The 15,345-nt window shown below is 51.3% G+C and overlaps 1 protein-coding gene across 4 annotated transcripts; it reads left to right on the top strand.

Annotated features, from left to right (window-relative positions):
- Positions 1-157: 157 nt before the first annotated feature.
- On the top strand, positions 158-11,622 carry KLHDC3 (kelch domain containing 3). Of its 4 annotated transcripts, XM_088023977.1 has the most exons (15): positions 224-366; positions 2,681-2,893; positions 3,071-3,247; positions 3,407-3,522; positions 3,705-3,776; positions 3,906-4,119; positions 4,197-4,283; positions 4,416-4,524; positions 4,698-4,771; positions 4,894-4,972; positions 9,744-9,810; positions 9,885-9,989; positions 10,346-10,420; positions 10,532-10,649; positions 11,093-11,622. In XM_088023977.1, the coding sequence occupies exons 2-15, from the start codon at positions 2,740-2,742 to the stop codon at positions 11,227-11,229; spliced, it is 1,584 nt and encodes a 527-aa protein (XP_087880103.1). In that variant the 5' UTR covers positions 224-366; positions 2,681-2,739; the 3' UTR covers positions 11,230-11,622. The 4 variants fall into 4 exon arrangements, with proteins under 4 accessions (XP_027953314.1, XP_087880103.1, XP_027953313.1 ...); XM_028097513.2 differs by lacking the exons at positions 224-366; positions 9,744-9,810; positions 9,885-9,989; ... (1 more) ...; positions 10,532-10,649; positions 11,093-11,622 and adding exons at positions 158-204; positions 6,256-6,892; XM_028097512.2 differs by lacking the exons at positions 9,744-9,810; positions 9,885-9,989; positions 10,346-10,420; positions 10,532-10,649; positions 11,093-11,622 and adding an exon at positions 6,256-6,892 and having other exon boundaries at positions 226-366.
- The last annotated feature ends 3,723 nt before the right edge of the window (positions 11,623-15,345 follow it).

Raw genomic sequence — 15,345 nt, 5'->3', positions numbered from 1 at the left:
ACGAGAACGAGGACGAGCAGTATGCCCCTTGTCCCGCCTCCGCCATCCCCTGCCCAAACAACAAAGGACTACATTACCCAGTGACCCCCCACGGGTTTTGACACATATATGCACATGCGCACAATCTCCTTCGGCTTCTGTCCACTCCTTGGCCCTTCACGACTCTCCGGAAACCCGTGGACTACAAGTCCCGGTAGGCTTCGGGTACGTAGCTCTGACTGCACGTGCGCACACGGCTGCCCGCCGGAAGGACCGAGCCTGGCTGTGTTTATCTCGTTGGGGACCGAGGTGTCGGTTGGCGCGCAACGGGTTCTAGACTGCAGGCAGCGCGAGGACCCGCGGCCCCGCCCCGGCCCGGCCTGGCAGGTAGCCCGGGATGGGTTAAGGGACAAGGAAAATAGGAGCGGCTGGGGTCGCCCATACCTGGCTCTGGAGTCGTGGGGGAGGGGCCTGAGAGTGATGAGGTGGGGGTGGGGAGGGAACTAGGGGGATGATGGGAAAGGAGAGTGTTAATGGGGAAAGAAGGGCTGGGGGAGGATGGTGAGGAAACGGGTGGTGGAGACCTGGTGCCTGGCGGAGGCACTGAAGGGAATTGGAAGGAAGACTGGGCTATGAGGAGAAGGGGAAGCTGAGGATGATGGAAGAAGGGGGGGGAGGGTCTAGTATTGTGGGGGAGGGGAGGTTGGGATGACTGGAAGAAGACTGGGATAGCGTCATGTAGAGTGAGGACTATTCCTGGCCGAAAGGGGTCAGTGAATATTAGCTTTTTCTCCCTTAGTGGAAGAGGGAGAATGGAGGGCTGTTGGGGTGGAGCTTGGTACGGTGGGAGAAGGAAAAAGGAGAAAACTGCAAAGCTCTCAGGAGATCAAGAAGGGCCAGAAATGGGGAGTGAACATTGCAAGAGACCAGGGAGGGGGGTATGTACATGAAGGGGATGGAAGAAGCTTGAGAATGCAGCAATGATGAAGGATCCAGGAGACCCAGAGATAAGCGGGGACCCTGAGACAGTGGGGGCTTTTCTCCATGAGTTTGAGTTGTCCTTGTGAAAAAGCTACGATTCTGTCCACCTTTGGATGGAATTGCTTCTCTCTTCCCCTGTGAATTCTTTACTTTACCTTGACATAGTTGAAGGGGGGGAGTAGAAGCTATGAGGGAAAATGAAAGACTCGAATTCCTAAACCCTTCAACCTCCTATCTCCCCGCAAGCCCAGATCCAAGATCTGTTGGATTGAGGACAGGAATAATGAAGTGAGAGTGGCTTCCTGCTGGGGCTATTTCAGGTTTGGCAGGCTGGCTATTTAAAGCATGGGATGGGGAGTTGAGGGAGGTTGAAGGGGGAGGGGGGTGGCGAGCCAGCTGAAAGCCATGTCTCTCTCTTTCGAGGGGCCTCCCTTACTTGCTTTTTCTGTGTCTGAGGTTCTGTCAGACTCTTCCCTCTGCGAGGGCTTCTTGAACAGGGAGCAGATGATCCACTCAAACCCAGCAGGTGCCTGCCAGCGAAGGCAATACCAGTTGTCTGACAGAGCCTTCGAATGTACCCATTATCTCTAGGTTGGCAGGTCATGCCTGGGTCTATTTATTATCCTGCCCAAGGGTGTTTTTTGTTTGTTGCCTTTTTTTTTTTTTTTTAAGATTTATGAGAGAGAGAGAGAGTGTGAGCATGAGTGGAGGGGCAGAGGGAGAGGGAGAAACAGACCCCTGATGAGTGGAGAGCCCGCTCTCTATCCCAGGACCCCGAGATCATGACCTGAGCCAAAGGCAGATGCTTAACTGACTGAGCCACCCAGGCGCCCCTCCTTTCTCTTTTCTAATGCACCCCTACCCCATCCCCATTTCAGGGATCCAAGTGGGAAAAGAGCTGCTAAAATAGCTTGTTTATTTTTACAATAGCAGGGTTGGGGAAGTAGTAGGAGGGGAAAACCCCTCCTCTTCACTCCCACCCCCTCAGTCCCCGGCAGACACATACCTTTTTGGCTTGAGTTCCTAGTCTTGGCAGGATACCAGGCACAGCTGTCAAAGGAACTCTGAGTGCCTGTGAGGGGCCCTGGATGACCCTGATGACAACAGCTCAGCTTGACAGGAGCTGCCTATGAGGGGCTAACCATCCATGGATGTCCCTGCTGTGAATCAATCCCACCCTGTCCTGGATAGGGGGACTGTTTCACTCTAAAGGTCTAAAAGCTTTTCTGCTTTGCCAGCTTTCAATGGACCGATTGGGGTTGGCTGGGCTATTAATAGTCCTGAGTATTTTGAGATCCCTTTCCCCACCTTAAAGAGCAGAGATTCTTAGAGAGGTGGCAGTAAGCGGAGCAGAGCCCGAGAGACAAGAGAATGCACTGCCTTAGGAAGGAGGATGGGGGATGGGGGAGCGGGGGAGCACTTGGAGCTTGTGCCAGGCCAGGGACACGATGGGGCCTCCATGAGTAAATGAGGATGACCATGCCGAGCACTTGATCAGCAAATTCAGAGCTGTCAGTCAGGTCGGAGCGGCCCCACCCTTCACTGTTGGAGAACACGGGGCCAGGGCAAGCTCCCTGACCTCTGCCTCTCCCCTGGGCCACGGCCAGCCACCTGAACTTTGGAGGGGTGGTGTGGGAGGGCCACCAGGGTGACACTTGGAGTCACAGTGAGCCAGACAAAGGCCTTGCCTGAGGAGCCTGTGGCCCTAACTTGTGTGCAGGTAGCAGAGGCAGCAGGCCGTGCCGGGGGGGCATGTTGCTGTAACCAGTGACCCAGGGGATGTTACGGTGGACAGTGCACCTGGAGGGCGGGCCCCGCAGGGTGAACCATGCTGCAGTGGCTGTTGGGCACCGGGTATACTCCTTCGGGGGTTACTGCTCTGGTGAAGACTATGAAACACTGCGTCAGATTGATGTGCACATTTTCAATGCAGGTAAGCTAATGCTGGGACCATCCCTGGGTACCCACATCAGGGAGGGGAACGGGTAGCTGAATGATGTTTGGCGGTGGTCCCCGTGGCCAGAGGGGATGGGGGAATGAATATCTGGTTTGGGAAAAGGTGAACAGCCTGGAGGGAGCTTTCCAGGGCTGAGCAGATCTGTGCCCACAGTGTCCTTGCGTTGGACAAAGCTGCCCCCAGTGAGGCCTTCCATCCGTGGTCAGGCTCCTGTAGTGCCCTACATGCGGTATGGACACTCAACCGTGCTCATCGACGACATGGTCTTCCTTTGGGGCGGGCGGAATGACACCGAAGGAGCCTGCAATGTGCTTTATGCCTTTGATGTCAGTGAGTATGGGTCTCAGAGAGGCTGTATTCTGCCAAATGATGCCTCAGGGAAGTGGGTGGGGAAAGGTGTGGGCTGAGGCGGCTGGGAATAGGGCACCCCAGAGTCGAGGAGGGGGCGTCAGAGGTTGCTTACCTGGCCCATCCGCTTCTCTCTTTCAGATACTCATAAGTGGTCCACACCCCGAGTGTCAGGAACAGTTCCTGGAGCCCGGGACGGACATTCAGCTTGTGTCCTGGGCAAGACCATGTACATTTTCGGGGGCTATGAGCAGCTGGTATGTCTGGGAGGAAAGTAGAGGTTTAGGGTGGGCATGAGAAAGAGAAAGGGAAATTGAGGGTCATGGAATGGGAGGCTTTGCCTTGTTTGTAGGTTTTGAGGGGACAGGTGGAGGGTCAGAGAGTGACCACTGACCCCATCTTTTATTCCTTTCTTCACTTCCTTTCTCTTCCCACTCAGGCGGACTGCTTTTCCAATGACATTCACAAGCTGGATACCAGCACCATGACATGGACCCTTATCTGTACAAAGGTCTGCTCTTTATAATTTCTCCCAGATCCTTACCCTCAGTTGAAAAAATCATAGGAAGCTCAGTGAGAGCAGATCCCCTCCTAGCCACCGTGTTGACCCCCTCCCTCTCGTCTCTCTGCTTCTACCCAGGGCAACCCTGCACGCTGGAGGGACTTCCACTCGGCCACAATGCTGGGCAGTCACATGTATGTCTTTGGGGGCCGTGCCGACCGCTTTGGGCCATTCCATTCCAACAACGAGATTTACTGCAACCGCATCCGTGTCTTTGACACCAGGACTGAAGCCTGGCTGGACTGTCCCCCCACTCCGGTGCTACCGGAGGGCCGCCGGAGCCACTCAGCCTGTGAGTGTCTGTCTGTCCCTGTGGGGCCCCCCTTTCTGCACGTTGTCCTCCCACCCCACGTTGCTCTCTCCTTCCAGTTGGCTACAATGGGGAGCTGTACGTCTTCGGTGGCTATAACGCAAGGCTGAACCGGCACTTCCATGACCTCTGGAAGTTTAACCCTGGTACAGAGCACTGCCTTTAGGGGGAAAACAAGGAGCGATTGATGGGGGAGGGAAAAAAATGCTAAGAGGGTGGGGGTGGAGAGGATATCTGGACTGGGCAGATATTAAATCTCCATATACACTTCTCTTCAGTGTCCTTTACCTGGAAGAAGATTGAACCGAAGGGGAAGGGGCCATGTCCCCGCCGGCGCCAGTGCTGCTGTATTGTTGGTGACAAGATTGTTCTCTTTGGGGGTACCAGGTTAGGAGGAGAGCGGGGAGGCCTCAAGGAAGGGCCCAGGTCTGTAACTGCATGGGAGTTTTGGCCATGCGTTGAGTCCTTTCTCCCTCAAATGCCAAATGGGAGGCATTTGAGCAAGAGGGTCTCATGGGTAGTCTTTCCTCTTTCCTTCATCTCTTTTTTGATTTCTACAGTCCATCTCCTGAGGAAGGTCTGGGAGATGAATTTGACCTCATAGATCATTCTGACTTACACATTTTGGACTTTAGTAAGTACACATATTCCCAGAGTGCTGCTGCCACAGGGTCCCTGGCTTTGGGTGGTGACATTCAGGACTGGACCCTTTCCTTGCCTCTGACCATCTCCCTCTCCGTGACTTCTCCTTTAAAGGCCCTAGTCTGAAGACTCTGTGTAAACTGGCCGTGATTCAGTATAACCTGGACCAGTCCTGTTTGCCCCATGACATCAGGTACAGTGAGTGGTTGGAGAGCAGGGCTTGGTTGAGGGTGAGTGGGCAGCACAGGCATGATCTGATGAGCCTGGTCTCAGTATAGAGGGGACAGAGGTTTTTGTTCTGCTGGAGATGTAGTGTACTTGTGGAAAGTGAGAGGGAAGGAGATTCAATTCTGCCCCAGTTATCAGTGGGTAAATTATATGGGGGGAAAAAAATCTGGTGTTTCAAACCAAGCTCAGAAGCATCATTTTTTTTTTTAAATAAGAGACTCTTTTTTAAAAAGAATATTTTATTTATTTATTTATTTGAGAGAGAGAATGAGATGGAGCATGAGAAGGGGGAGGGTCCGAGGGAGAAGCAGACTCCCTGCTCAGCAGGTAGCCCGATGGGGGACTCAATCCTGGGACTCCAGGATCATGACCTGAGCCAAAGGCAGTCGCTTAACCAACTGAGCTACCCAGGCACCCTAGAAGTATCACTTCTTGAGTCCCAAGCCTATTCAGTTGTTTTTAGCATGCTGAGAAAGTTTGATTAAATTTTCAAAGAAAGTTAGCTGCGAAGTACCAGCAAGTTTAGGAATCTTTGGATCATATTAGTTCCAGAATTAAGGGAGGTCCTTCCTAGCTACTTCCTTTGAATTCCATTCTTAGGTCCAAATCAAGCACCAAAAGTTATTTGGTGTACAATTGTGTTTTCCTGGGTCATTCTGGACACTTCCCTCTCCTTGTATCAGTTCAGTTTAACTCTTACTTGCTGAGAGGGTGTGTGTTCAGCATCTGGTGACAGTGTACAAGGCATAAGGAGGTACTTGGTAAATCTTTGTAGAATGATAGAATTGTCAAAAAGAGGGGGAAAAGGATTTAATTTTTATGTGGTGGGAGGGGCAGGGAAGGCTTCTGGAAGCCTAGGAGAGCTGAGTCAGGCCCTTTAAAGGGATAGGAGTGGAGAGCAAAAACAGGCATTCCTGGTTGGATCTGAGCAGAGGATGAAAGGTAGGTTGGGAAGTTTACTGAGCTGTACACAGATGATTTTTTCCAGGTGTTGGGCACAAGCACACATAAACATAGACAGGAAGTCTACATGAGCTTGCAGGTGGAGGAGTGGGTGATACTGGATTTGGTGGTGGGTGGGGCCTGATTGTAGGGCCCTAAGGAAGGAGGTGGCTGTGGGTGGTTGAGCTCTCAGATGTTGAAGGGACTGGTGTGTTCGTAGCTTTGAGCAATTCTGGCCTTGGGGGTGGAGGCTACCCCCCATCTCATGCGTTGAGTCCTTTCTGCCTGTCATTGTTGGCCTTCCAGGTGGGAGCTGAATGCCATGACCACCAACAGCAATATCAGTCGCCCCATTGTCTCCTCCCATGGGTAGGAGAAAGTTGCTGCCGCCTCCCTTTCCTGAGCCTGCTATTCTCTTCACTGCCCCTTCCCATCCCTCACCTGCCTGCCCCTTTGGACCCTGGACTCGGTATACCTCTGCGTGGAGTTGTTGGACTAGAGGTGTTTCCTGTGCTGTGAACTCAGTGGGGAGCTGTAGGGGGGAGGGCGAGATCCCTCCCCCCACCCTCGGGCCGAGGGCCCCTTCCCCTTGGTGCTCTGTCCCATACACCTCCTTCCAACTGCTCCTGGGCCTCTGCTCTGCCCCAGGCCAGCCAGGCTCTGCTGGGAAGCAAAGGAAATGGGGAGAAGGGAGAAGCAAGCAGTGTCTGAGCCTCAGGAGCTTCCCCCCCAACCCTTGTTTCCACCCCCTCCCCTGCTTGAGCCATGAGCATCGATTGGGAGCTGAGAGGAGTTGCAGCTGTTGCCATGAAACCTGCTTCTCCCTGACCTGGGGAGGCGAGGACCAGCAGATAATCCCACCCTTCCCTGAGCTGTTGCTGTTCCCTGGCACTCCCAGCCAGCTCAGATTTTATAAAAATGAATTAAAAAGCTCGAAACGTGTGATCTGTTTTTGTGGAATACGATGGGGGTGGATGGCACAAGCTGTGCAGAGGGGCAAGATGCTGAGGTTCTGGCCTCTCCGCCACGAGCAAAAGGAAACCAAAACCCACCAAGGCCCGGCCCTAGTTTCTCTTGAGCGCGGAGTCCAGCGCCATGCGACAAAAAGGTGGCGACACTACCTCGAGTGGATGCCCGCCAGCGCGCGGGCCCGGCCTTTTCAACGACCGAGATGCGCAGACGCGGCCTCCGGGTGAGGCCGGAAGAGGCGGGGCGGGAACCGCTAGGGCGGAAGTAGTGACTTTCGGTCCCGCGGCGTCCCACGAGCCGATGCCGAGAGAGAGTTCCCGCGCCGCGGCGGCCGCCGGGTCTCCCCGCGGGACCCGGAGCGGCGGAGAGGACGCCGGGGGCCTGCGGCAGGGTGAGGGCCCGGTGCCGGGCAGAGGCGCGTGGGGGGCGGGGAGAAGGGCAGGTGGCGGCGCAGTCACCGTGAGACTGACAAGTTCTCTGAAAAGGCCGCCGACGCATTGGACAGTGAGGGGGCGCTTCCTGGGTTAGGAGATCCTTGGGCAGTTTCTGAAAAGGAGGATGAGGGTTTTCCGCAGGGAGAAAACGCGTGTGTAAAAGTACAATCAGGAGAGGCATGGGTTGCTGGGAAAGGGTTAGTAGGTCAGGGTTCACCAATTTCAGAAACATTTGTTGAACATCTACCGTGTGCAGGCTGTTGCAAATGCCGTTCTAAGCTGCTCTAGTTACAGCGGTGAATAAAGCAATCAAAAACTCCTGTTTTCGGGGCGCCTGGCTGGCTCATTGGCCAGAGCATGATCTCGGAGTTGTCAGTTCAAGCTCCGCACTGGGTGTAGAGATTACTTAAAATCTTAAAAGAAATCCTGTTCACATACCTTTCAGAAAGGGTGAGCAAAAAAAAAAGTAAAAAAAGGTAACAGAGCATGGGATTGTGTGTTTTTTAAGGGTGAATTCTATGACATGTGAATTATATCTCAGTTTTTCAAAAAGTTTATAAGGGCTATGGAGAGAAAGCAAGGGAGGGGTTGCAATTTTAAGTAGTCAGAGAAGACCTCACAGAGAAGGTGACATTTGAGCAACAGTTTGAAGGAGCTGAGGGAGCAAGCACTAAATATATCTGGAGAAAGTTTCCAAGCAGAGGCAATATCAAATACAAAGGAACCGAGGCAGGAACATAGACCTTTTTGCTCAGGAACTGCTGGGAGACCAGTTGACTGGAGAGGACTGGGAAGGACATGAGATTAGAGATCACATGGGGTCTTTCAAAGCATTGTAAGGCCTGTAGCTTTTACTCTGATCAAGAGGAAGCCATTGAGGAGTTTTGAGTTCTGGAGTGATGTGATCTGAAGCATATATATGTGGAAAAGAGATGGGAGTGATGAGATTAGCTTTGCAGTTTATTTTCTTAATGATTTTATTTATTTATTTGACAGAGAGAGACACAGTGAGAGAGGGAACACAAGCAGGGGGAGTGGGAGAGGGAGAAGCAGTCCTCCCTGCCAAGCAGGGAGCCCGATGCGGGGCATGATCCCAGGATCCTGGGATCATGACCTGAGCCGAAGGCAGACGCTCAACGACTGAGCCACCCAGGTGCCCCTCAGCTTTGCATTTTAGATGCCTCTGTCAAACCTGAAGTGGGAAGCCTAGCTTTGGGAGGAGACAGAGATTGGGAGACCAGGTAGCAGGCTAGAGCACTGGGTACGGTGAGAGGTGCTGAGAGTATGAAGCAGAGCACTGACAGTGGTCATTGAGCAAGGGAACCGTGCCCTGTGGGGAAGCCTGTGGAGACATGATTCAAAAGAGAAGATGACTGTGGCTTGGCCCACCTCCAGCCTTGCAGTCCTTCGCCAGGTGAGGCCCCAGGTGTCTGGAGTGGTTGGGAAGTTAGGTGTCAGTGTAGCACCATTATGACCTGTGCTGCCTGGGGCCTGTAGTGATTGGTCTGATGGGGGTATTGGAAAGGGTCAGTTACCTAAGGAATGAGGGTGGGATGAGGTCTTTAAAGCACTAGGAGATGCTTTGCTGAGTTGTGTCCCCACCCCTCTCTCCACAGACACATCTAACATGTCATTTGAAGAGCTGTTGGAATTGCAGAGCCAAGTGGAGACTAAGACATACAAACAGTTGGCAGCTGGAAACAGTTCTAAGAAGCAAGGTTCTAGACCACGTGTCCAAAATGCATGTGCTGCGGATAAGCACAGGTGAGGAGCAGGGCCTGCTCCAGGAACTGGAGAATACCTGGGACCTTGGGTAGGTGTCTGAATTCTTAGGTGGGAGGCCTTTGATCATGTTTGGAGACCCTGGGGCGCCTCTGTGGCTTGGTAGAGCATGTGACTCTTGAGCTCAGCGTTGTGAATTCGAGCCCCACATTGGGTGTAGAGATTACTTAAAAATAAAATCTAAGGGGGTGTCTGGGTGGCTCAGTTGGTTAAGCATCTGCCTTCGGCTCAGGTCATGATTCCAGTTCCCTGGGATCGAGTCCCACACTGGGCTCTCTGCTTGGCGGGGAGCCTGCTTCTCCCTCTCCCCCACTTGGGCTCTCTCTCTCACTCTCTCAAATACATAAATAAAATCTAGGGCACCTGGGTGGTTCAGTCAGTTAAATGCCCAACTCTTGATTTTGGCCCAGGTCATGATTTCTGGGATGTAAGATCGAGCCCTGCATCAGGCTCTCACACTGGGTGTAGAGCCTGCTTAAGATCTTCTCCCTCTCCTCTAGCTCTCCCCCCTGCTCATGCACATTCTCTCTCTGTCTCTCTCAAAAATTAAAAAAATAAAATCTTAAAAAAGACTGGAGACCCTAGACATGTTTTTTAATTTCTCCGTAGGCCTCTGGAAATGTCAGCCAAGGTCCGGGTGCCATTTTTGCGTCAAGTTGTCCCCATCAGTAAGAAGGTGAGGAGGAGGCAGGAAGAAGTGTCTCAGGGGATCCGGAACAGTCCTTTTATACTCTCTCATTCTCTCCAAAGGTAGCCCGGGACCCCCGCTTTGATGATCTGTCAGGGGAATACAATCCTGAGGTGTTTGACAAAACGTATGAGTTCCTGAATGACATCCGAGCCAAAGAAAAAGAGGTTTGGAACATGAGACTGGCTCATGGGGATTCCGAGGGGTGGGAAACTAGGGTACAGGTTAGTCAGAGGGGGACAGGGAGTATGGTGGGGGGCAGATTTATTTCTCCTTGACTGATTTAACTCTCCCTAATTTGCTTCCTGTGTTCAAATCCTGGCTCATTAGTTGACTAGCTATGTGACCATTGGCAGGTTCCTTAACTTCGCTGTTTTCTAATCACAAAAAGAGGTAATAATAATGCATATCTCAGAGTGTTATTTGCATTAACATGTGTGAACCTCTTAGAATAATGCCTGGCACAGAATTACAGTTAAAATGTACAGACCGCTAACCATCATACTCATTTTGCACTGTGGAGCTGGTGAAAAAGCAGTTGAAGAAGCACCGTTCGGGGCAGGAGCATGAGAAACTGCACCAGCTGCTTCAGAGGATGGTGAGTGGGTCAGAACTGCAGGTGGGTGGTGGGAACAGTTCAAGGCAGTCAGGAGGTGATTCCCAGTCCCTCCTGCCCACCCATCTCACCCACCTCCTCTTGGCTTCTCAGGAGCAGCAAGAAATGGCACAGCAGGAACGCAGGCGGCAACAGGAGCTGCGCCTGGCCCTGAAGCAGGAGCAGAGGGCTCGGGCCCAGCAGGGCCATCGGCCATACTTCCTGAAGAAATGTGAGTGGGGCACGGCTGTCTCAGGCTGCTTACAGGGACGGGCTTGGGTGGCCATGGAGGCAGCATGCTGTGTTGGGGGTCCATGAGCTCCCTGAGGGAGGCAAGAAGGCTGGATGCCATGGGAAGGTGGAGGAAAGTAGAAATGGTAGGGAGGAGTTATTTGTAACTATTCTCCTATCCCTAAGTATAGATTACGAGCAAGGAGTGTTGCATTTATCTCTCTCCTGCCTCCCCTCCATATGCTGCGCCGGGCACATAGAAGGAGCTCACACTTGGTGTAATAGAGAAAGCAGGGGATCATAGAAAAAGTCCACGTGCTGCACTTGCCAGTGAACTCCAACCAAGTCATGTATCCCAGCGTAGTGGTTGAGAGGTACAGACCTGGGGAAAGGGAAGCGTGCCTCCTCCTTTGCTTACCAGCCTTCTTTCTCCCTGTCCTCTAGCTGAGCAGCGCCAGTTGGTCCTAGCTGAGAAGTTCAAGGAGCTAAAACGCAGCAAGAAGCTAGAGAGCTTTTTGAGTCGAAAGAGGCGCCGAAATGCAGGCAAGGACCGGAGACATCTCCCCTTGAGCAAAGAGTAAGGAACTGTCCTGAGCTCTGCCACTGCCCCAGTGAGAAATGGATCTGTGGGGACAGACCTGGGCTTGGCCTGTTCCGGTTCTTCTCCATTCAAAGGCAAGGATCATAGCTGCCCTTGAGCTAGATTGGCTCAAAGACGACTGGAGGGCTCTTGGACTGCCCCAGCATTGGAGAAGAAGAGCAGCTCAACCTTGTGCTATGCCACACTTCTTCCGCTTGGGTCTGGTTCATCATGTCCTCATGGCCTCCCATCCTTGCTTTAGACCAGTGATTGTGGTATAGAAGAGAAAGGGCCAGTGAGTGGTCTTAAGGCTTGTGAAGGCCATGAAGTCCATGCATGGCTCCTTGGGCTGGGACTTTATGTAAGAGCCAATTTATAAACATTCCTGTCATTCTTTTTTTTCCGCTTTTTTGGTGGGCTTTGTGAGTGGCCTAGAACTACTGTTTCAGTGGGGCCACTTGTGGGGGCTGGCAGCAAACATAAGGCTCCCACAAAGAAGGAAGTCAGATCAGAGACTCCTCCTACTTAAACCTCAAAGAAGACACAGTCATTGAAAGAATGAACCACTCCCACAACTCACCTACTTAGCTTTGGTTTTGGATACAGGGGGAGGTAGGGGGTGAGGACAAAAAGTTTCCCCCGAGGGGCGCCTGGGTGGCTCAGTCGGCTAAGTGTCTGCCTTCGGTGCAGGTCATGATCCCAGGGTCCTGGGATCGAGCCCCACATCGGGCTCCCTGCTCAGCGGGAGGCCTGCTTCTCCCTCTCCCACTCCCCCTGCTTGTGTTCCCTCTCTCGCTGTGTCTCTCTCTGTCAAATAAATAGATAAAATCTTAAAAAAAAAAAAAGTTTCCCCCGTAATGTGTCAACACAGCTGGCTCTATTTAATACTATTTGGGTCTAGAGTTCGGATTACCTGTGTAGACTGGAAAATCCTCAAGCTAATAATTCAGTTTGAAGTGGTCTCAGGTTGGTAGTGCTCTCAGGCACCTGGCAGAAGCAAACGTAATCTTCTCTTGAGGTTTGTACTTTAAACCCAAGCCTCAGGGCGCCTGGGTGGCTCACAGTTGGTTGAGCGACTGCCTTCGGCTCGGGTTGTGATCTGGAGTCCCGGGATCGAGTCCCGCATCGGGCTGCCTGCTCAGCGAGGAACCTGCTTCTCCCTCTGGCCCTCCCCCCTCTCATGTGCACTCTCTCTCTCATTCTCACTCTCTCAAAATAAATAAATCTTTAAAGAAAAATAAATAAACCCAAGCCTCAGGGAATTCCTTCAGATAAAATTTGAAGGAATGTGTGCTTTTGGTGAAAATACAAAGCACACAATGAAAGAAATCACCATGAGTAAGAGTCATTAGGAACAATAGACAACAGAATCAGACCAGCAAAGACATGTTAGAAATATAAGATACAAAATGGGTGCTTGGGTGACTCAGTAGGTTAAACGTTGGACTCTTGATTTTGGCTCAGGTCATGATCTCAGGGTCGTGGGATCGAGCCCTGTGTCTTGGTCCTCATTCAGCAGGGAGTCTGCTGGAGAATCTCTGCCTCTCCCTCTGCCCCTTCCTCTCTCTCTTTCTCTATAAAATAAGTAAATTTTAAAAAATTACAAAATATAAAATACCTTATATTTAAAGAAAAAGTATGAAGAAAATATCTAAAAGGACCAAATTGGTTTGATAAAAAAGTAAAGCTTTTAGACATTAACAATACACTATTTGAAGTTAGAAACGTCATGGTTAAACAACAGATTTGACATACCTAAAAAGAATGTACTACAAGTAGATCTGAAGGTACACAGGTGCAGCACAGGAATGCAGAGGTACGGAAGCTAAGGAAGAGGTTCAAAAACATGGAGAATACAAAACATGGAAGATAGATTGACGTGATACATAGAATCAAAGTTCCAGAGGAGAGAATATTTTAAAGAGGCTGGGTATTTTGTAAGATGGAAATTTATAAACCCTAAGCCTCAGAAAGCCCAGTTAATTCTAACTGGGCTTGATGGCTGGCTTAGTTGGTAGAGTGTGCTACTCAATCTCAGGGTCGTGAGTTCGAGCCCCACATTGGGCATAGAGATTTTTCTTTAATTGATAAATCATAAGAAATTGCAGAATATCTGTAAGACATCTAAAAAGCAGCTATCAGAAAAAGGAAGAAGCGTTTGATGTTTTTGCGTCTGGGTTGGGGGAAAAGATGTAACTGTGATGACTGAAATGTGAGATGAGCATAAAATATTTGTTTTCCAGTGACTGTAAGCCAAGGAGTGAAGCTACCAGGATAGTTTGCCTTGCCCAGAGGGATCCAGTGCTGTGGGGTCCCTGATGTCACACGTGTCAATCCTACTTTAGAGCCAAAGAACAGATTCTGGCTGATAAAAGCAGAAAAAGACGAATTCTTAAGGCTCACAGAAAAACGAAGGCTTGAGAAAAGTTTTTTTTTTTTAAGATTTTATTTATTTATTTGACAGAAAGAGACACAGTGAGAGAGGGAACACAGCAGACAGAGGGAGAGGGAGAAGCAGGCTTCCGCAGGGAGCCCGATGCGGGGCTCAATCCAGGACCCTGGGATCATGACCTGAGCCAAAGGCCGACGTCTAACCGACTGAGCCACCCAGGAACCCCAAGGCTTGAGAAAAGTTTAAAAAAAAAAAAAGGAATGGTGGTTGGCAGATAAGTCTGAGCCTTAAAAGCACCCTAAATCCTACATGGGAACCAGAGTGTGGTGAAGATCTCCTGGCTGCCACCAGAGGTATTTCGCTTTTCCTTCCTGCTTTGCTCTAGATTGAGAAAGTCCTGGCAGGGGCATTTTCTTGGCTAAGCCGTGGTTATATGGCTGCAGGGGTATAGCTGGGAAAGCCAAGTATCTAATCTTGTATGTGGTGGGAGGTGGGCTCTGTTTCCTTTCGTGATTTGTGTGGGGTTCCCAAGTATGAGAAGGGGCTTCAGATGAACGGTAGTCAAAACACGATGCACATCCACCACCGGGTTGTATGCTGCCCTCACCCCCAGGCCTTCAGACGGCCACTTTTCCCCTTCACCAAGGACCCACGGGAGACATTGGAGAGCTCGGAGCTTTAGCTACGGGTTAGTTGGTCTGCTTGTTTCTGGTTTTTATTGGCAACATACTGAGATATAATTCAGTTTACCCATTTGTACAATTTGGGGGTGCCTGAGTGGCTCAGTCGTTAAGCGTCTGCCTTCGGCTCAGGTCATGATCCCAGGGTCCTGGGATAGAGCTTCGCATTGGGCTCCCTGCTCCGCGGGAGGCCTGCTTCTCCCTCTCCCACTCCCCCTGCTTGTGTTCCCTTTCTCGCTGTGTCTCTCTCTGTCAAATAAATACATAAAATCTTTAAAAAAATTTTTTTTGAAAAAACATTGTACAATTCAATGGTTTTTAGTCTATTCAGAGTTGTGCAAACATCACAAACATTTTCGAGTGTCTAGCAGACACTCCTCATTTCTTCCCAATCTCCCTAGCTCTAGGCAGCCACTAAACCACTTTGTCTCTAGATTTGTCTATTTTAGAACATTCCCTGTAAGTGGAATCAATATGCGATCCTTTGTGTACAGCCAGCTGTCTGGGATATAAGGAACCAAGGCTGTGAGGAGGGTCTCACAAGGGGGGCAGGGGAGCAAACTTCTGTCCGAGTCAGACAGGAAGCGTGTGCCCTGGACGGACGGCAAGTCCTGAGGGCAGGGGAGGAGGCTCATGTTTTCACTGGTGCTGGTGAGCGGGCAGTCGGGACTGCTCACCTGGGTGGCTGCGTTTGGACAAATCAGGCCAGAGTGGAGGTAGGGTTACATTGTGTGCTGAGGGCACAGGGGCTGGACTGCAGGCAGGAACATGCAGGGAACTGGGGCCAAGACTGGTGTGTTCTTCCCCTAAGAATTTGCAAGAGACTCATCCATTACAGATAAGCAGGTAGGCACCCTGTGGGAGGCTGAGGGGCAGGGAGACGAGCAGGACGAATGAGGGGTTGAGCCTACAGCCCCGCGGCCCATGCGGGAGCCTGTGCGCACAGCAGCAGTGCAGGGGGGCAGCAGGGGAGCAAAGTCCCCTCCTGTCCCCTGCATGTGCTGCATTCTGATCTGGCTACTAGAGCCTGGAGCCTCTCTGGGTC

Source organism: Eumetopias jubatus, unplaced genomic scaffold, assembly GCF_037043125.1.
Source record: "Eumetopias jubatus isolate StellerSeaLion01/CBP00866 unplaced genomic scaffold, mEumJub1_p1.0 scaffold_6, whole genome shotgun sequence".
NCBI lineage: Eukaryota > Metazoa > Chordata > Mammalia > Carnivora > Otariidae > Eumetopias > Eumetopias jubatus.
Note: the sequence above shows the minus strand (reverse complement) of the source record. Positions and strands in the feature narration are given on the sequence as shown.